The 22,109-nt window shown below is 38.1% G+C and overlaps 1 protein-coding gene across 1 annotated transcript; it reads right to left on the bottom strand.

Moving 5' to 3' along the window:
• Positions 1 to 5,492: 5,492 nt before the first annotated feature.
• On the bottom strand, positions 5,493 to 21,703 carry LOC149806111 (cytochrome P450 2J4-like). Its single transcript, XM_089951001.1, has 4 exons — positions 21,226 to 21,703; positions 19,534 to 20,052; positions 18,742 to 19,182; positions 5,493 to 6,075 (listed from the first exon to the last, which is right to left on the bottom strand). The coding sequence occupies exons 1-4, from the start codon at positions 21,578 to 21,580 to the stop codon at positions 5,885 to 5,887; spliced, it is 1,506 nt and encodes a 501-aa protein (XP_089807127.1). The 5' UTR covers positions 21,581 to 21,703; the 3' UTR covers positions 5,493 to 5,884.
• Between the last annotated feature and the right edge of the window lie 406 nt (positions 21,704 to 22,109).

Below are 22,109 nucleotides of genomic sequence, written 5' to 3'. Positions count from 1 at the left end.
CACTTGCTTTTGTTTGTGATTGGTAGAAGGTCTTCGGTGGTGCGTAGACAACTTAAATGTCTGTAATCATAGTTTCCTAGCTGATATATGTAATTAATGCCTAGCTGATCATATAGATGATAATTCTATGTAATTAATGCCTAGCTGATCATATAGATGATAATTCTATGTAATTAATGCCTAGCTGATCATATAGATGATAATTCTATGTAATTAATGCCTAGCTAGTCATATAGATGATAATTATATGTAATTAATGCCTAGCTGATCATATAGATGATAATTATATGTAATTAATGCCTAGCTGATCATATAAATGATAATTATATGTAATTAATGCCCAGCTGATCATCTTACCTATATAGATGATAATAATAGTTGTTTACTTAGGAACCTAATGGAATTGGTTTTACCTAATTGTAAATGTTTTTTCTTCCTGATCATGGCTGTTCTTTATTTCCAGGAGGAAAATATCTACACAGTCTTCTAGTTTATTCTCGTCAAATATCTCAAAGTATTTGTCGATGAGTTTATCTAAAACTAATTATACCGCAGGAAGAGAAAGAAATAAACTACAGGATTGGGTCAATTATTTTGCATGATCTCATCTATTGCTGCCATCATTTTTGCAAACCTTTGATCGACATGCTTAAAACGTCCTCCAAATATCATAGTATTGATGACATTCGACACGCTAGCTTGTACTAGATGTTGAATACGGAATGGCTTCTTGTTCTTTTTTCGCGATCTTGGATAAGATTATGCACACTTCCCCTTCCTGGTTCCTTTTTCCAAGTCCAAAATTCTCAAAGTAGTCAAATTAAATTTTCGATGTTCTTTCCACAACATTCCTGAGGATGAAACAATACCTTAAAAAAAGAACAGAAAATTCTCAAATAACTACATGTTCACACTTTACTGTAAAATTAACGTATTCAGTAATTTTGCTTTAGACCTTGTAACCTTTTCGACAAATAAATTTGTACAAATGCTGGCTATGATATAGAATGTTGAACTCAATCATTAATCGATATGTGAGGTTGTTTACAGTCTGACTTGGATTCGTATCGAAGTGAAACCAATTATAATTGAATAATGGAATCATCATGCAATTCAGTAATGTGGTAGACACGGACCAGAACCAAGATATCCAAATCAAATCCAATATGTTATGATATCATGTGGCGTTCGATCATTCAGTGGCTATCATGGCAGTCAACTCCCATACCAAACATGGAGCACCATACAAGCGGATCAGCAGAGGAACGACTAAAACGACAAAACCTTCATAACGGTAAAGTAGATACAGAAATAAAAAAATGTGACCATGACAAAGAATGGTAAACAGTTACAACGCTACCTTATTATACAGAAGCACAATAAAAATCTGAACTATTATGAATTGTTACACCTGAAAACAATAAATAAACCAGTTCCTCAGGTGTGATACCCTGCTTTTATCCCCTGTCCAATATCAGTAAGAAAAACTACCCTATTAAATCAGCGCCACTTTTAAGCTCTCGAAAGTAGAAGATATTCTGTACTTACATGGTTTTCTTTCCGGTTTAGCTATATCTCGAGTACAGAACATACGAAATAAAAAATGACAAATTCTGCGGCTTCTAATTTTTAAAACACACTCGTAGTAAAACGAAATGAAGTCAATGCTTTGGAAGCATACTTATGCACCAGATGATTGGTTTTTGAGAAGAGAAGCGTTATCAAATAGGTAAGTTACATGTATCAAGGATAGAGAAGTTGTTAGCAACAACTAGCATCTTAGATCAGAGAATAATAATTTTTATCCATAGTATTTTGGCAGTTTCATAAGTTCATTCCAAATTTGTTTGTTTACATAGAAAATCCCATTTCTAGAGGAAAATGATCATTTGAAGATGAAATCGTGCGTTAGCAACGTGATTGTGCAATAAATTAAGCGCTCAGCTGTATGGCAACAGTGATAATGAATCTAACTTAGATTACGAAGCAGGAAGTCAGATCTGTCAGAAACGTCTTCTCCGCGTTTGAAAAAAAAAAGACTTTTTTGAATAATTGATACCCACTGATGAATAGAGTAAGCGTTGGTCCCATATACAATTGATAGATGTCACCATACTACTTCCGCAGCCGTCTGAGGGATTTCCTCAAATCAGGATCTACCGTGAGTTCCCAAGCATTCCCAATCAAAGGTATGATCCGGGGCCCATGGGAAAGCCTCGTCCGACCATGGCGCTTGTAGAACCGTAGTGCCAACATAATGACCAGTAAAAGTCCGATAGACACTGAGTTGAGGTATATTTCGGAGCCTGTAAGCACCATTTGGAATGTGAGTCTTTTTCTAAATCTTTATCCTTCCTTGAAACCTTGCGATATGCAACTTTACATCTCGGTTTAATATTATTTAACAATTCTGTATCGACTGAACGCTATTTGCCAGTCATTCGAGAAGCCGATTTAAATTGGCGATTTCAAGGTCACGTCCGTTAGTCTGGTTTCGGTCAAGGAACCAGTCTCTCTTAGATTGGTCTGATCTATTATTACTAAGCATGGATAGTATTACAAATTTATCACACCAATGGGATCATTAAATAGGACAATAGCTGGGACGAGTATATAATACGAATTAAATCAGGGCATGGTGTCGTACTTGATATTCTATACAAATATTGTCTATTGTAGTCTATTGTAGTCTGGCGGAAGGAATATAACAGCGCTTGATGAAATAGTCTACACAGTAAGTACATATATACGATTTTAACTCAAATGTCATTGAGCATAAAAACATACGCCAACAGGGACAAAATAGTAACATCAACAGAAGCTAAGAAACATATATGCCTTCACGTGTTATTGTGGAGATGGGCCTATAGGTGTTTCAGTGACATACAAGACCGGTGACGCCATGAGCTGAACAACGCTTCAGTTAAGCAATATTGACCTTTGTTTACATTAAGTATTGTTACTTCAACAAGATCTCAAAAATGTTTACATTACGTATAGTAAATTCAAGAGAAACTCAACGTCTACATTACGTTTTGTTAATTCAAGAGAAACTCAACGTCTACATTAAGTATTGTTAATTCAAGAGAAACTCAACGTCTACATTATATTTTGTTAGTTCAAGAGAAACTCAACGTCTACATTACGTATTGTTAAGTCAAGAGAAACTCAACGTCTACATTACGTTTTCTTAATTCAAGAGAAACTCAACGTCAAGAGAAACTCAACGTCTACATTACGTTTTGTTAATTCAAGAGAAACTCAACGTCTACATTACGTATTGTTAATTCAAGAGAAACTCAACGTCTACATTACGTATTGTTAATTCAAGAGAAACTCAACGTCTACATTACGTTTTGTTAATTCAAGAGAAACTCAACGTCTACATTATATTTTGTTAATTCAAGAGAAACTCAGCGTCTACATTACGTATTGTTAATTCAAGAGAACTCAACGTCTACATTACGTATTGTTAATTCAAGAGAAACTCAACGTCTACATTACGTTTTGTTAATTCAAGAGAAACTCAACGTCTACATTACGTTTTGTTAATTCAAGAGAAACTCAACGTCTACATTACGTTTTGTTAATTCAAGAGAAACTCAAAGTCTACATTACGTATAGTAAATTCCAGCGGACCTCATTAATGTTTCGATTAGATATTTTTAATTCTTTAGGACTCCAATAATTCGTTATTGCCGATTGATTAATTGATTCAATGAGATCTTTTGTTTAAGTTCAAGAAACGATAGTAGGTTGTAAGATTTACCGTACTGGTTGGCAACGAAATATTATGTGATTACTATATATCTCCCCTGTTAGGATCAAACAGTAAGTTCAAAATATTTTGGTATCCCGCACACGAAATAGTATTCATTTATAATGTATTAGCATGCTCAAAATGCTCTTGTATCCCTACACGATGGTAATAATTTAAACTGTATTCGAAATGCCCTCGAATCCTCATTTCACTATTCAAAGTGATCATACAAATTTCCACCGCAGTATCACTCCAATAAGTCATCTGCGCTAATAAATCGCAGGAACTCTGTGTGTGTGTGTGTGTGTGTGTGTGTGTTATCTCATGTAAGCCTGAAGAGCAAGACTGTGCCTGACACTCTATTCACACCTTCATTATTGTACCGGACACAGCGTGTTCGTGTACATTTGTGTTTTATTCCGATTCGTGGAAAAGAAATCGTTTGATATGACTTATGAAATGTCTCGGCCTCACGGCCCAATCTTATCGCTACGACATACCGAGTTTTTTTTTCTTCTTCTTCTTCTCAGAACTAAAACATGTATGTAGATTTGTAATATAAGTACTGAATTGTAAACATTGCAATATCGTCTTTTGTATTATAATAATTTTTCTGGTGTAACGATGAACAATTGTGAAAAATGGAATGTTGGGCGTTATTGACAAGTGCTTCATTATATACTTGGGACTAGTAATATCCCGGTTACGTTAGTTTTGGGTGACTACTGACCCGACGAGCATCGTGTTCTAACTTTAATGAGATTCGATAAATATTGTACTATGAAAAATAAATGTCTGAGTGTCTATGGGCCAAACGTTTTCTTCATTCATGTCACATTTTGTATAAACCAAGAACAGGTCGATATATTTTTATTTATATGTTTCATTTAGTTTCTGCTTTTTGTAAATTTAGTGATAAATACTATCCTGAAGGAATCGTGTTTTTTTTTTCTTCCGGAAATAAATGGGTCAATATAAACAGTGTAATACTTATTTCACTAACTGTCTGGACTTTATTGTAAAAGTCAATTGAACGTTTAGTTAAGGAGAGTGTTTAAAGTTTAAGACCAAATTAACCGAACGTTTTCACCAAATGGAAACAAGCTATCAATCCGTATCTTAAAGTTATGAACAAATATTTCATATTTTGATGTGCGTACACGAGAACTTTACAGTAAATAAAAAAAATCTTTGAAAATGGGGTTTCAAGGTTAATCATGCTCAAACTACAATTCTCATATGCTCCACTATTTGTTTAAATAACTCATTTAGACGAAAAGCCTCCGAAAAAGCAACTAGTAGATGCAAATGAACTCAGACAAAAGTTTGACAAATCTAATATCGGCCAGTTTCATGCGGGGTTGGAACTGAAGAGAATTAACAAATACAGATGGCTTTAAAGAAGGAAAATGTACATGGATGGGTTTAAGAAAGAAAAATATAAACTCGATTACTATTTGTAGAGTTCTCTTTTTTTAAATCGCATACTCCATTCTATTCGCTACAGATTTTATAAGAGCGAATTCAGAGGCTAAAATTATTCCAAGTATCTCGTATATTCCTAGTATCTGGTATATAAACAGCCGAGAAAACGAGTGCTTAAAGCAAGTTGGTTGTTACATTTCTGAAATATACAGTCACTGGTATTCACCTGTCTAAAAAGAAAGATTGGGAAAATGACGAGTACTGTTTTATACATACATTATATGATGTTCCGTGAAACAGAAGGCAGTTTCATCTTTGAAGTGAATTTATTGATTGCTTTGAGCTATAGCAAAACAGATTTACAAAACATTTGATGCCCAAAATAAGATTGACAAAATATTTCAAAATCGTCTTCGTGCAAATCAGTGCATAATCATTTTTTTCAAGACTTGCAATGTTCAGCCGAACTAAGAATATGTTCAGAAAAAATTCTCTAGTTTCAGTTTCTACACTCAAAATGTTTTTAAAAAATGTCTTTGCAAGATAAAATAACTGGAACAACAAAATTAAGCTCCAAAATACACAAAGACAAAATGAGTTCCCGACGTACAGAGAAACACCAAAACTTGTATCGATTTTTGAAATTTTCTAGTGCAACTGCACTTTTGAAAAGATGAGCTTGAGTATATTTTGCAAAAGTTATGTTTTCCTCAGTCTTGCTCGAATTTCGAAAGGTCTCGGCTTATGTGTCACACCAAACACTCCGTCCAGTTCGTTTATGTCCAGCTTTGTGCCCTCAGGTGGCAAAAATTCTAACTTCTGGACAAGAGCAGGGATGAAAAGGTCAAGCTCCATTCTAGCCAGGGACTCGCCAACACAGTTCCTCCTACCTGTAAAATAGTTCAGAATATATTATTTCAGTTGCAGGACCTAGAAGCAAACACTTCTTTGTATCGTACAAAACACAGTCTCAAGCAATAATGAACAACATTTGGAAAGAAAGACGTCGTCGAGGATATATTAAAGAGGCATCGTCGCACGTCACGGATGAATATCCGCTATGTTCCACTTTCATCAGTGACTTCCTGCAATACGAGTTCTGTTGTTTCTTATGAATATGCATACATGCATTAACAATCATTACGAGTCCGAATACAATTGTTTTAAAGGGTTTACCAAACGTGACTTTGCGTTCTGTTAGAATGAGTCAGTAAAGTTTTCTTTTTCAAACACAGTCATTTATTGATCGGTAAAAACATACTTTCTTTGATTTGTAATAACTAACTTGCTCATTTTCTTTTTGATGACGTACTTTTGTTTATGTATAATAATTTTTAAAAAATAATCTTGTCGTAGTCAGCAGCTGATAAAAAAGCGTAGCGAAGTTTCGTATGTGCCACGATAGTGAAATGAAAGACTTGCCTAAATTTTTACAACTTTCGTAAGATTGCTTCTACAAGAAAGAAAACAAAAAGAAAAGAACGGATAACCGACTGTCGTCTACACATTGATTACTGTTTATATGCTTCCATCAACAATCCATTATCAAGTTGCAAGTTCATGCATATATTTCGACTCTATCAAATAAATTCGATAGTAGATAAGAGAATAAAAATAAATCAATAATATAATGTAATATATCTAAGATATGTGCCATTTGTATTTACGTATCCATTTTATAGATTTATTATATTTTAGCGATCGATTGTTTGATTATGGGAGTCGATGTTGTGGAAATATTCCCCAGCCTGAGAAATTAGCCATTGTCTAGTGGCAAACTTCAGAGAGTGCAGTTTTGATGATATTTCGTGAGTTCATGTTAATAACACCCCCCCCCCCCAAAGGCAATCTCCAGCTGTAACAAAGTTACAGAACTATCAGTTTGATCAGCCATACTAGTAAGGGGATGCTGAAGATCATCTTTAACAGACTGAAACCACAAGCAGAAGAAATAATCACTGAAGAACAGGACGGGTTCCGGAGTGGAAGAAGCACAACATAACAAACATTCAGTCTCAGGGTTCTGTGTGAAAAGTACTCGCAACATCAACAAGACATCTATCATGTGTTAATAGATTTCAAAAAGGCCTTTGACAGAGTGTGGCATGAGGCATTGTGGGCCACAATGAAGAACTACAACATGGGTCATAAGTTGACCAATACCATCAGCAGCTGTACGCGAAGGCTACCAGTGCAGTAATTGCGCAAAGTTATGTGGGGGACTGATTCCAGACCACAGTCGGTGTACATCAAGGCTGTCTCCTGTCACCCACGCTTTTCAACATCTACTTAGAGCGTATCATCAGCATTGGAGGGCGTAACATCACCAAACTCCGCTTTACAGACGACATTGATGGGCTGGCAGGCAGTGAAGACGAGCTTGTAACCTTAGTGAATAACCTGGATGAGACGTCTTCCAGATTTGACACAGAGTTAAGCGCTGAGAAGACAAAGCTGATGACAAATAGTGGCAAACAAATCTCAGCCAAGATTAAAGTCAGAGAACTAGAACTGAAAACAGTGAGCCAGTTCAAATATCTTGGTTTCATAATCACCGAAGAGGGATCAAGAGAAGAAATTTTGTCACAAGCAACACAAACAACGGCAGCTATGTCAAAGCTAAGACCTATTTGGAGAGATAAGAGTATCTGTCTCAAAACCAAAATCAGACTATTGCGAGAACTAGTCATCTCAATATTTTTGTATTCATGTGAGGCCTGGACTCTGACGGCCGAATTACAACGAAGAATCCAGGCACTTGAAATGAGATACTACAGAACCATCTTTGGCATCTCTTACATGGACCACATCACAAATGAAGAAGTACGTAACACCATCAGGCGCAAAGTAGGCCAATATGAAGACCTCCTCACCCCCGTCAAAAAGAGAAAGTTGAAATGGTATGGCCATGTCACTAGAGCCAACAGTCTGTCCACAACAGTCCTGCAGGGCAGCTTCCAGGGTGGCAGAAGGAGAGGTAGACAGAGAAAAAGTGGACTGATAGCATCACATAATGGACCAGGAAAATGTTTGCGGCGATACAGGCATTGACACGTGATCGTGACAAGTGGAAGGAACTGGTCAGATTGTGAGCAGCACAGCGCCTCAACTAGGTCAAGAGACTGATGTAGGTGATGAGTTCAGGTCAGAGCTGGATAAGTGTGCATGTAGCTAAGTAGTTCCTACTTAAATGTAAAGGAGTTGACTGGTTGTGTATTTCCATGTGAAATACTTGTGATAGGGACTGATGTTTGACTACAATCGAATAATTGAGAAGGGGTTGTTCCCTTAGCGAGAGAAGTATTTTATTGCTGCTATTATGGTAAATACAGTGGAGTGATAAAGATGAAATCAGGTTTGTAATCGCGATTCGACTGATCCAGGGATACAGTAAGAAAATAGTTCCCTGCTTTTGTTTGAGTGGTGATTTGTAAGCAGTAATAGGGGATACCGTAGGGTCTATGTGAATCTCAGTCAAAAAGGTTGTGGGGACGTTTAGGTTCAACACGTTTTATAACACCCTGGAAACGTTTAGAATCAATGGGAATTTAACATAGCGAATGCATAGACAATGGATTGAGACTATCTAGGGTGAATATGAATTGGATAGGGGTAAACGTCACGTACTGGTGACTGGTAACACTGTTGCAAGGGGCTGACTTCAATAGGACCAGAGGGAAAACATAGAATGCTTGGCGTAGGCGAGACTGGTGGGATATAGGCATATATAACACATACAACATACAGACATAGATGTATCAACATTAAACACATATATGACAAAGGGAATAAATATCTTTTCGAAGCATATGAGTGGCTTAGAAAAGGGACACTTTTAACACCATTCCGTAAACATAGAGGGACTTTCACAGGTTTTCTTTTCTTCCTCAAACTTTTTCTGACTTCTGGACTGTAGAAAAGGACATTGTTCAGACAGCCTTGTCTCTCCACATATATTCCTCTTTTCCAAACGCTCGTATCGGTGATCCGTATGATTGTCCATGATGATTTCACATACATGGGTAAGTCCGTACGGAACAGCATCGACGATACGAGAGTAGATGATTCAACATTAGTATACATCTTGTGACGAGAACAGGTGAATGAATGAAGTGAATGAGGTTATTTATAGTGGAAGAGCGGATCGAAACGGATTGAGTTTTTTTTCACTAATCCCAATATGCGTTACAAAACTCAGTCGCAGTACGGAGTCTATCTTCCAATCCGAAGAGAGCTGCCTGTGACGTCGCATTCCATATATAGATGCGCTAGTGTCAGTGCGCTGTGAATCAATGCGACAGAGTTTTCAAACATGACTGAAACTAAGAAGACGATGAATTGGGGTGCACTGGCAGTGGAGAAAAGAAGCGACGGTATAGCAGTGGCTAACGAAGTCAGCACAGTCATACTTCCAGAAGATGCTGCATTTAATTAGGATTTAGTTGATTTTCTCTCTTCTTTGCAAGAATTTGTTCCGGTATCAGTAACTTCGCCACATTCTCCTTCTTTACCACACGTCCAGGATTTAAACAGAGACAGAAAGAAGAATTGGATAAATTTTACAACAGCAGCAAGAAGCAGAACAATCTGTTCTCCTTCAACACCAACGACGAGAAGAAGAAGGGGCAAGAAGGAAACGACAGAACGAAGAAGCAGCAGAGAAGAAGCAATGTCTAACAGAGAACGTGGACAATTAAAGTTAAACGGTAACGCTACTTTTAGATATTTGGGCAGAGTTAAGGAGTCTGAAACAAATGTATCAGACTTCATTAATACGACCCAAGAGAAAAATACCTTCCCGGACCAAACAACTCAACCCTTTTACTACGCCTGCGATACCACCCCTAGTAATTTTTACCAAATCATCATCGACATGAGCCAGTTCAACGCCCCTTTTAAGTGCCACACACTTCTATCGAAAAGAAACAGTATTCATTTCGCCAAAAATCAATTAAAACTCAAAATCTCCTTTTTACTCCATGATGTACGTGTGTGAGTGCGTGAGTGTAGATCCATATTCTAAAAAGTTAAAACCATGAGACACTTACATTTTTTTTGTCTCATCTATTCTCATACAAATTTTACAATCCAATTCACATCACAACACTTTAAACCGTTGATATGTTTCTTCTGTGTCTTTGTTCATTCTCTGCGTTTTTGAATTTCTTCACTTTCACAGGCTTTTCCTCCTCTTTTTCCACACTTTCTCCTCGTTTTCGTTATTATCTTTTTAGCCTTCTGGACGTGTCTGGGTTCTTCCTTTAGGGAGGGTACCTCTTTTTAATGTTCGGAACCCCTCTTTACCTCTCGCTTCTGTTCTTTTTAGGGCATTCTGTCCGTTCTCTGGACAGTGTATTTCAGCTTTTGTCTCTTTTGACACATGTCTTGCCTTATTGATGGTCAGGACTCTTTGTAGCCCATTGTCCTTTCCTCTTACAGATATAGCAAGTATCTTGACCTTTATCTCAAAAGGAGGGGAGTTTAAAATGTAGCCATGTGACTTTTTGCAGTCAATATGAAACGATTGTATCATTTCGTGGAGAAAGGAGAAGAAAGTAAGAGACAGAAACGTGATTTATAGCCTCGCACAGTAGCTGAAGTCTTGACACAAATTCATGCCAGGGATTTTGAAGATTACATGAGTGAGTAAGAATCAAGACCCAGAGAGTCTACACCCAACAATGTCAACCAGTAAACTTTAAAAAGTTCTACCAGTTTCGAGAGACGGGAAAGCGTTCCTCTAGAAAATTTAGAACTTGGTTTACACGTACACGGTGAAGTTTAAAGATTTTAAGTCCGACGTACTGTAAGAGAAAGCAGAGGGTTTCATCACCTAGGTGTGGGATTCTTTGTTAACTACACTGAAACAACAATGTCAAGCCAAAGAAAACAATCGCTTGAAACTTTCCATTCATCACAATAGTCTGAAGTCATCCGTTTAGATCGAGTTTAGCAGCCCATAAGAATTAACAACTTCCAATGTTATCGACAATATTCAACACGTGCAACAATCCAATGACAAGTGTCACATTACCGAGGGAAAAGCGACACTGTTCATGATCCACGTATCTCTTCCCCAAGAAACCGGACGCATAAGTCGCTATAAATATCCACAAATACGTGCTCGTGTTTTAGAAGCCAGTCTCAAAGAAGTCTTACGATGGTTTGCGGTGACAGCAAGTCAATTACTGCAAATCATCATTCATATTCCTCATCAATCCAAATGCTTTTTTTTGACAGAAACAAACTAGCCTTAGCAAAACTGGCCGATCCCCGCATCGACACTCAAACCGAAAAAGCATATCATTTTGAAACCTGTAGGTAGCGGTTCTCTAGGAGGCGTCATCATTCGCTCAATCTTAAAATGGGATCACAATGCCCCCAAAGTCCTCCCCAAGAAAAAAGCCAATCCCACAAAAAGCCAAGCGAACCTAAAAGAAGAAAAAGAGCAACTGTGTCAACACCAGGTGACATCCCCAGAGAAAGAAAAGCCCAAAGAAAACAGCTTCTACTCACAACAGAGGCACTTAGGCTAGGGTACAACCTTACATTCTCAAACCACAACCTGCAGCGACGGTGACCGCATCTCCAGTAGCTTCAGGTTATTTAACGTCTCCGTTCTTGATAATGCCTGCCAAACCCAATTTGACACCCGTTCTTCATCCCGAACAATGGAAACCCGCGTCTCTAAAAACGTCTCGTCTAGCGGTAACACCATCTTCCTCTTTAGCTGCAGTGTCAGCTGCTCACAAAAACCTTCCTCCAAAATCAAAGTCCAAGAGAAATTGGGCACGTTACAGAGATTACTTGATTTCTCCATTCAAGAACTGTCCCGAGTTAGTCCTTTGAGGACCCCATCACGACGTAGGATGCCTGACATCGAGGTGATACGACGTAAAGACAATCAGTTGTGACGCATTCCTGAATAAAAAGACCTTTACTGTTAGTAAAGGATGGGGATCAGTGTTTTGTGCTCCTGAATGCCCAAAGATGTCCCCTCAAAGAATTGCATACCGTCACCATCGTCGTTCTCCTGTCCGAAAAGGAAAAGGATAGTCGCGTCATCCGAAGAAGAAAATAACGCTTAGCCAAGCATTGACGTCACCCCCAGAAAATACACAGTCGTCCAAAGAAAAAGATGAGCAATCGAAGGGGAGGATTCTTCGGCGATTTTGGAAAACACATCTTCACATTTTTGACGAAGCGATAGTCCAAAACACGTGAGTGTATGTTTTGTATGTGCCCTGGAACCCACAAACAAAAATGTCCCCCCCCATAACATCCTTCTTCACTACTCAAAGGAAAGAAAAGGAAACAACTTTGTCCTGATGCCGGAGTCAATGATTGAGTAGGTCCCGTCAAAATTTCATGCATACCTTTTCCAGTGAAGTGGATTTGTACTTGAATAACAATCTGGTCAACAGCTGCGTGGATACAAATGGTACCGATTACAAAATCGTCATCAAAGAAGCCAGACTGTACTTGCAACGCGTGGAAGAGTTGCCTAAAGTGGGAAACGACATCAGTCATACTTTGAGCAGAACAACTATCAAGTATCCGATATGACGCGTGGAATTGAAAACTTTCACCATTCCAGCTTCACAGTGATCCATGATCGAAGACCGTCTGTTCCAAGGACAGTTACCAAAACGTTTAATCATTGGTATGGCGACCAATGTAGTTTTCAACGGAGCCGTCACTGCCTAGCCTTTCGACTTTAAGCATTACAAAGTGTCCAAGATCGACGTCAGTCGCAATGGCAAGACATTGTGTACCAGGCCTTTCGAGCCTAAGTTTGGTGACAAGAATTATTTGAGGTCGTACTTATCCCTGTACGAAGCCACCGGACAGCTAGGGACCAACTCCAGTCACGGTATAACGTAAGAGGATTATGCAGGAGGCTACGCTTTGTGGGCTTTTGAATTCACTCCAGACCAAGGCAGCGACGAGGGACATTTCCACCCAATACAATCGGGCACGATTCGTGTGGAAATTAAGTTTGCACACCCACCTCCAGACCACACGATGAATGTCATCTTTTAAGCCGAATTCGACAATACCATATAAATCAACAGTTTCAGAGATGTCATCCAAGACTATTAGAAGCAGTAGAAGACAGTGATCCCTCTCTGAATGTTGGAGAATCTATGGAAATAAAATAGATGGGAGAATTCCACGGAAACAGAACCCAAAGACAAAGACGAAGAGGTGGCAAGAACAATAGCAAAATTTAGCCTCCTGTTTTGCCAAACACCTGGCAGAAACAATTACGGAATTGATAAAGAAAGATTGCTATGGATGTCAAAACGATCATCCAAATCAAATTCAACGTGATAAATGTCTTATGCTGAATCAAGAAGAAACATTGTACGAGTATCTGGACGAAGCTTGGAGTCCCATCTTAGAATAGGCCGTGTTGCATAAGTGGTATAAAGACTTGCGTGATTATTTCTCCTTTACATTGATGGCTCTAGATATCCATCACATCGATGCTCTCTCGGCCCAGAGTGCTTAGACGAAGCGAAGAAACGGATCCTTGTGAGACATTTTTAAACAAAATATCAGTATTGAATTGATGACTTATCATTACCTGTAAAAACAAAGAAATGAGGGAGAAAAAAAACCAACAACAACAACAAAACGACACAAAAAATGGATAACCTTTTGAATAACAGTTCGTACGCTGCTTCTTGGAATCCTGTAGTTGTGCTAAAGATGAACTGCCTCATTGCAAACTTCAAGATCATCAAGCTGATGTCATCAACACGGGCGGCAGTCATCTTCCAGGAACCCACTGGGTAGCCGTCTACTTTCCCTGTGATGGTTGTGTGGAGTATTTTGATTCTTATGGATTATCACCTCTGGAAGACGACATCATCGACTTTATGAGAAGAAATGCCCAGACGAAACGATTCAATAATGTGAAATTACAAGGCACGTATTCCATGGTGTGTGGACAATATTGTTTGTATTCTCTTCATTATCACAGTCTTGGATATTCTTTAGAACATTTAGTGACTTTTTTGATCGTCACTTTTCGAGAAACGATAACAAAGTAGATCGATGGTTTTGTGACCATTATGGTTATCTTTGATCTTTAGCTATGAAACGTAGTTTACATCTATGGCCTAATGAATTCCATCAGTGGAAGTCTCACTTCACTTCGTAACGTTGTCGATCATGTCAAAAATATATTGTTATTTGAAAAAAATGTTGGTTTGAAAAAAATGTTTTATGGTTAATTTGTGGTTGATTGTTATTTGAATAAAAATGTTACGTTTTGAAAACAAAATTGTGTCGTTTGTTTTAAATTTTGTATCATGATACATGCTCTTTGACTTCTCTATATCCCTCTCCCTCAAATCAAACTATCACATCGTTCCTACTCTAAACATTGTAGGGATATTTTCTGTCGCGTCCGCGCTTGAACCATATAAAGCGAGGTAGTGTCCAGTCTAACCATTCATTGTTGACTCATTATCATATGAAGATAACTTCTAAGGCAGCTAAACTAAGCGAAGCCTACGTACATTTGCACCATGTCAGGCAAAGCCTGATACCGAAGCCTGAAGATATAGAGAATGTCAGAATGATGAATGTGGTCGAAAACCTGATATGAGAGGTCTTCAGAGAGGAAATCAAGAAAGAGCAAGAAGAGTGGACGGAGAAGTACAGACGTCAGAAGCAGAGAAAGCAGAGATAAATCAGCAGTAACCAGACAGAGGATTTCTTGAATGTTGTGTAAACACGAATGATTTCTCCTTCCTTTCTGAAGTAGCAGGTCCTATCATGTGGGAAACCCATTCGCCAGACGGGGACGCAATCTTAGACGATGAAAAATTTCCGTAACTCCCCGTCCACAAAAACGCCCTTTCAGTGAAACCCCAATACTCTAGAAAAGAGATACTAGTTTAATTGACAATTTTTATGTTAGTATGCATAAAAAATAGTAGTGTCTCTATAAGTACTTCGTTTGTTTGACTTTGTTAGAAGTGTGTATATAAGTACTTCGTTTCCGTGGCTTGTCAAGACATAATCTATATGCATTTGTTTTTGTAATTAGTAAAACGTGAGTGTTTCTTTTAGGTCCGCGAGTTCCATGTGTTTTGTGATAATATGGGTCTTGAATGTTTTGACAATTAGGGTGGTTTCCTTCACGACCGCGCTTCAGACGTATACGGCAAAAGTGCTCGTTAGTCTGACTGCCTGTCGTTGATTTATCAATTCAAAGAAGATGAGCAGACTCACCAAGCTTCTTGAACTCCAGATGCAACTGGAATATGCCAGGCGCCTCCTGGACGAGCTGACCATCGATGCAATCCATGAAGGCAAAAAAAGAGAAAAAAAAAGGAAGAGGAGTAGGAGAGCAAAAAGAAAAAAGAGAAGGACGAAATAATCCTGCCTCACCTCTGTGTAAGTTCAAGCCTGAAGTGAGGAGGCCTCCAGTACTACGTCAACTACAGAAATAGCCACAACAACTAGTAACAGCACCGCAGCCACTACCAGCAACACTTCCTCATCATCCACGAGTGCAGAATAGGAGACGGCGCGAAGTTTTTACTATCCCTTAAAGTGAAAACCGGGATGATGAGGCCACTTATCCCCCTTCTGCGCTTCCAGAAACAACAAATAATTGGGACAAAGGTTGGAGTCGGCGATGTGTCTGCGGTGCCCGGCATGAGAGGTTTCACCTTTAACCAGGTGCATCTGAGTTCAAAACAACAGCCCTTCTCAGGACTATCCAAATACTCTAGGAAAGTTATCATTCAAGTTGCCATTTGGTCTGAATTTGGAGTAGTGTGATTATAAACACTCACTCCTTTCCTAATATACGTGTGTGTGTGTATGTGTATGAGTACGTGTACGTTTGTGTGTGGATAGTAGCGTGTTTTCCTCCTTCCATGTGGATAGTATATTTTCGGTTTGTATGGGTTCGCGTACGTCTTGTGTGGATAATATATTTTAGGTTTTTTCCTTCTTCCCGTGTGTGGATAGCAGATTTGTGATTCTTTTGTATTCTTCTCATGTGTGGATATTACATTTGTTATTGTTTTTTCTTATTCCCATGTGTGGATAGTAGATAATATGTGAAGTGAGTGTAAGGGTGTTGTCCTTCACGTCCGTGTTTGACAAAAATAAAGTCAAGCGTTCGTAATTCGCGCCATTCTACACATAATACTCAAAGAAGATGGCTTCTAATACAATTGATAAAATGAAGAAGTTGTCGGAAGTCGTGGACAATTTGGGAATAATAAAAGAGATGCTGGTAAAACTGGATGAGGATCACTATTATTACAGTCCTCTTAGAGTCAAGATGGAAATAAACAATTTGAGAAACTCTAAGAAAAGACTAAGGGAAGTGATGAAACAAGAAAAAGAGGAGAAAGAGGATGAAGAAGATAGAAAAGGAAATAGAGTATGCAACGAACAAAATAGGAAAAGAAGAAGAGAATGAGAAGAAGAAAAAAGAGGAGGTGGAGAAGGAGAAAGAGGAGGAAGAAAAGAATAATAAGAAGAAGACAATTAGTGTAGGACAGAAAGTAAGAAGTTGTTAGAGAAAAGGAATTAATTAGAACAAGAAAACCAAAGGCCCTTTTCAGGGCAACTCATATGCGTCGAAAAGATATATTTTCTCTTTGCCATATGTGTGTTTTTGATGTTGATCAATCTGTGTATGTATGTTGTATGTGTTATATATGTATATGTCCCACCAGTCCCGCCCACGACAAGCGTTCTAAGCTTTTTCTCCCCTGTTTGGTCCGATTGAGGTCAGCCCCCTGTAAAATTGTTGCCAATCTCCAGTACCGTGAGGTCACCCCTCTCAAAGTCCTATTGGCCATAGACAGTCCCAATCCATTGTCTATACAGTCCCTATGTTAAATTGCCATTGACCCTAAACGTTCCCTTGGTGTTATAAAAAGTGGTGACCCTAAACGTTCCTACGACCTTTTTGACTGTGATTTCCATATACACTACAATATTTACTACTTTTGTATTTTATGTTATTTAAGTACTTTCGCTAAGTTACGGAAATCTAACAGGGAGAAACCACTCAGTTGTACGGTTGCCATGTAATTGTTTAGCTGTGTCGCAAATATGAAGTTGTGAATAATTGTGGTCATTCATTGATTAGATGAAACTTATTTAAAGTCTTGGCGCGTTGCTAGAAATTCCGGTAGGTAACAGTTGTTTTCGAGAAGTCATTCAAAATAACGGGTAAACAAGAGACCTCTAATAGAATTCACGTGATAGTTGGATTTGTTCGGTGAAGATACCCATTTGCACATTGTATTATTATAAATGACGTAATATATTAAATATGGGAGTATTGTTTCTGATCAGTTTGTCAGAAATTAACAAGCAACTTTTAAAGATTCATGCAAATTACAACAGCCAGAAAACAGACATCGGTAAATAAACAAAATTTAAAAGTTATCTCCATCTATCGATACTATAGGCAATAATATTATGACACAATATTTCAATCAGCTAATATTATTTATATTAAACCTTGTGGCATATATTACATATTATATTAGATGCTGACAGAAATTATTCTCATACACGCGATTAAAGGTAATTGGAAACTGTAGAGACCCCTAAATAAGAAAAAATCAGAGCGTAATAAACATGGCGTTCTCCATCAGCATTTTTTACATTTTCTTCATAGAAGTAAAAATTGCTGAACATTAAAAAGAGAGCTATTAGCAAATACTTGTAAACCCAGCCGCATTATTGGTTATGGTGGTAGTGGGAGTATATGGGAGTGTTTTATTATTTCAGCTGGTTTTAAAAGTAGGCTTAATACATAATTGTCTATATCATACTGAGGAAATGGGAGCACAGCGTCTTTTTCAAAGTACAACGGTGAAGCCAACCCGAGATGGCAAGTGCTTGCATGGAACCCATGACCCTTTGATTACGAGTCTGACGCACTCCCAACTAAGCTACCATGGTTCACAATGGGGGGTAGAATAGGAGGAGGATGTGGGTAGAAATAGAACGGGACAAGGGTGTGGGTAGAAATAGAACGGGAGGAGGGTGTGGATAGAAATAGAACGGGAGGAGGGTGTGGGTAGAAATAGAACGGGAGGAGTGTGTGGGCAGAAATAGAACGGGAGGAGGGTGTGGGTAGAAATAGAAATGTATGTGAAGTATCTGAGCAGCCTTGCTGGAGCTTAGTAAATTATCCCTATGAAATTTGATACTTATGTAAGACCCTGTTAGATATGTCTGTCGAATATCTGTCTAGTATGTTGACAAGAAGAGAAGCTAATCAGAGCAAAGCAGTTGTAGTTTTTCGTTATCACATTATGTATGGTTCAAGACATGTTTATCATCATCCGTACAGCTCTGTACGTCTCAAAGAGATCCTAGGAAAATTAATTTCTTAAAGTTAGTGATTTTGATCTAATGAACTCTCAGACACTTCAGGGCTTGATTCTGAGAGAACGGGAGAAAATGTCCTTGATAGCCTCAATATCTATTAATTCATCTCGATATATTTATCTCACAAAGAGACTACCCTCACAAAGAAAAAGGTTACGGAATTTTACCTGTGAAGAAGGGAATGAACTCTTCCGGTTTTGTCAAGGTCCCTTCCTCGCTAATGAATCTCTCAGGTCTGAACTCCTCCGGGTCACCCCAGATTTTAGGATCGAAAAGCACGGAGTCGATGTCTGGGACAAGAGTTGTTCCTTTAGGGATATCAAAGCCCCGGATTTTTGTGTCCACTGAGCATGTGTGAGGAAGGCTCACCGTAACAATGTTACAAACTCTAAGAATTTCCATAATAAAGGCCTCGGTGTAAACCAAATTCCGTTTGTCTTGCAAGGACGGCAGGCGGTCTGTACCAACGATCTCGTTTATCTCACGAAAAACTCGTGCCTGGATATTTTGTTTGGCAGCAAGGTATAGAACTGCCCAAGTAATAGCAGTCGTTGTTGTTTCTGAACCGGCTACAAACAGGTCTGATACTGTTTTTATCAGCTGTTTTTCTAAAACAGAAAAGAGGGTTATAAAAATGTATTGGACTAAGTTCTAAATTTTGAGATTTTAGAAAATAGAAATCAGTATAACAGAATAATAAATCATGAACGTTTTTTAAGCGCATCTTACCAGTCAATTTTACTTGCTTGTGCATATAATTCATAAATACATGCCAATCATAAAACTCAAAACGTCCTTTAAAGTGGGTCGTTCAAAAGAAGATCAAACAAAAGGAAGGTAATGTGTAAATGTATTTTTTTCACGTGATAACTTGTAACTATAATACGGAAAACTTTACGATTTTGTGTAAAAATAAACATTATTTTTAATTCTAAAGTTTGTAAACCTACTAGTCTTACTTGTAAATGTAGAATCTTTTTGATCTCGATTATTCTTCATTTCCAGTAGGAAGGCATCTATGAAGTCTTCCATTTTGTTATCGTCAAAGTTCTCTATGTGCTTGTCAATAAGGTCGCCTATAAATCCTTCCACACACATGGCATTTCTCAAAATCTTTTTTACATGAAACAGGTCCCCAGGCAGATACCGCAGGAAAGGAAAGAAAGCAACTACTTTATTTGGTCCACTGTTTTCCACGTTTTCGTCCAGCATTGTCATAATTGTTGCGAACCTTGGATCGTCATGATTGAAATGTCCTCCAAATGTCATAGCATTGATGACATTGGACACGCTAGTTTGTACAAGATGTTGAATACGGAATGGCATCTCGTTTTGTTTCGCGATCTCGGATAAGAGTATGGACACTTCCTTATGGATTTTCGCTTCCAGGCTCGTTTTTCCAAATCCAAAATTTCTCAGTGTTGTAAGAGTAAATTTTCGATGTTCCTTCCAAAGCTCTCCAGAACTGGCTAGTATACCTATCAACGAAACATAAAGCCCTTAGCGGTTTATCAGCACATACATTATTATAACATAGATTTGTTAGGTTTTCACAAGCCTTACTATCCTTTTTCTATATAATAACTGGCTCTAAAGTTCATTATATTTCCTTGCAAAATACTTAACAACCGGACCATTTCAAAGGTTTGCATGGTTTCTTAAGGTACTTATAGGTTGCTTGAATTGTGAATAATTGAAGAATGGAGCCACCCTAAAGTTGTAATTAGGAAGGGGTGTAAGCCTTCGCTCCGTCCCCTCCCCCGAGCGTGTTTAGAAAATCTAATTACAGCGACAGTCAAAACTTCAATATGCAGTCATAGCAGAAAGACATCTTATATATATTCATGGATTTTTTTTATTATGACCTCGATCCAGCTGTATGAAGTTTTATTATTTATTTAAAGCTGGTATTCGAACTGACTTGCGAAATCGTGAAACTTTAGGTACGCAAGAAAATCATGGTTCCAAAACTATATCGTTATGGTCTCTTACACAGTTATCCAATCATGTGTGTAACCGATCCGTTGGCCTAAGTAGTTAGAGCGTCTGCCTCGGATGCGGGAGATCGCGGGTTTGAACCACGGCTGAGTCATACCAAAGACTTAAACAATGGTAATATCAGCTGCCTCGCTTGGCACTCAGCGTTAAGAAGTCAGCATTGAGACTGGCAGGCCTGGTGTCAGGATAATGTGACCGGGTTTGACATGATGCTTCATGTCTGCGGCATGATGCCCCAGTGCTAGACGTCACTCGTAACTGCCAAACAGCAAATATTGTAGTGAAATTGTTAAAGTTACGTTAACAATCTAAATCACACACACACACACACACACACACACACACTCATGGCATTCATTGGATTAGCTAGAGATGAAACAAAGATTGTATAACACAACGCCCTTATAAGTTAGTATGCAATGCAAAATTTCCCTAGGTGACAAGACAGAAAAACGCACAATATATAGGCAAAATGAATGCACAATACGTACGCAATTATTAAATAAAGAAAGGAAGTAACGTTTTCCCAATAGAACAAGCGTAGCAACGGGCCAGGCCCATATAGTGTGTTTGTTCTGACAATGTTTTGTTTGGATGGCCTGCAAAAAGACGACAAAAATACTTCTTTCCACTTCACCCACTTCTACACTTACCTTGCCTTTCACCAATAAGATTAGTAAATAAGGAGTCCGGTCTGTCAGAGAAGTCTCCTGCACGTTTTACAAAGACTTCTTTAATGGCCTCGTACCCACTGATCACCACGGCAAGTTTGGGTCCCATATACAGCCGGTAGATGTCGCCATACTGCTTATGCAGCCGTCTGAGTGATTTCCGCAAATCTGGATCTGCCGTCAGCTCCCATGCGTTCCCTATGAAAGGGATATGCCAGGGCCCTGGTGGAAATTTTTCCCGACCCTGGCGCTTATAAAACCATATTGTCAATATCGCTAACAATAGCACTCCAATATAAATTGGATTTAGATACAAGTCATGTTCAATGGGTTCCATGTATCTGTACTAGAAAAATGACCTGCTTCTAGTTTTAATCTTACGATAGTGAGGTTTACTATCGTGTAAATATAGTTTGACGATCGAATGTGGACTGAACTGTGCATGCACATAAGGCTAACTACCGCTTTTTATATCCGATTTCAAGGCCATGTAACTAACATCATAAGTTGTCAAGCACTCTAGTACGTAATGAAAGACGAATCACGCATTTTGGTTCATTAGGTAGGACGCGGGTTTAATATTCAATACCTCCTCTTAGCATATATATATATACATACATACATATATATATATATATATATATATATATATATATATATATATATATATATATATATATATATATATATATATATATATATATATATATATATATAAGAAGAAGAAGAAGAAGAAAACTTTGCATATAGCGTGTGCAGTTTTTAAAAAAATTATATTAACATAGCATTTCACTTTTTGTGAACCTGATTAGTCCAAATAAGTCAATTAAATTCTTCAACAGCATTCACTTTCAGATTCACTGTAA

This window comes from Sinohyriopsis cumingii, chromosome 2 (assembly GCF_028554795.1).
Source record: "Sinohyriopsis cumingii isolate HCF-2022 chromosome 2, ASM2855479v2, whole genome shotgun sequence".
NCBI lineage: Eukaryota > Metazoa > Mollusca > Bivalvia > Unionida > Unionidae > Sinohyriopsis > Sinohyriopsis cumingii.
The sequence above is the reverse complement of the archived record's forward strand: the minus strand, read 5'-3'. Positions and strand labels throughout refer to the sequence as shown.

What these genes read in the sequence shown, in the direction of transcription:
- LOC149806111 (XM_089951001.1), bottom strand. Translation starts at nt 21,580, where the DNA reads ATGGAACCCATTGAACATGACTTGTATCTAAATCCAATTTATATTGGA. An exon ending in TCTTATTGGTGAAAGGCAAG is followed by an intron (nt 20,053 to 21,225) that starts GTAAGTGTAGAA and finishes TTTCGTTGATAG; the next exon opens with GTATACTAGCCAGTTCTGGA. An exon ending in GTTCATTCCCTTCTTCACAG is followed by an intron (nt 6,076 to 18,741) that starts GTAAAATTCCGT and finishes ACTATTTTACAG; the next exon opens with GTAGGAGGAACTGTGTTGGC.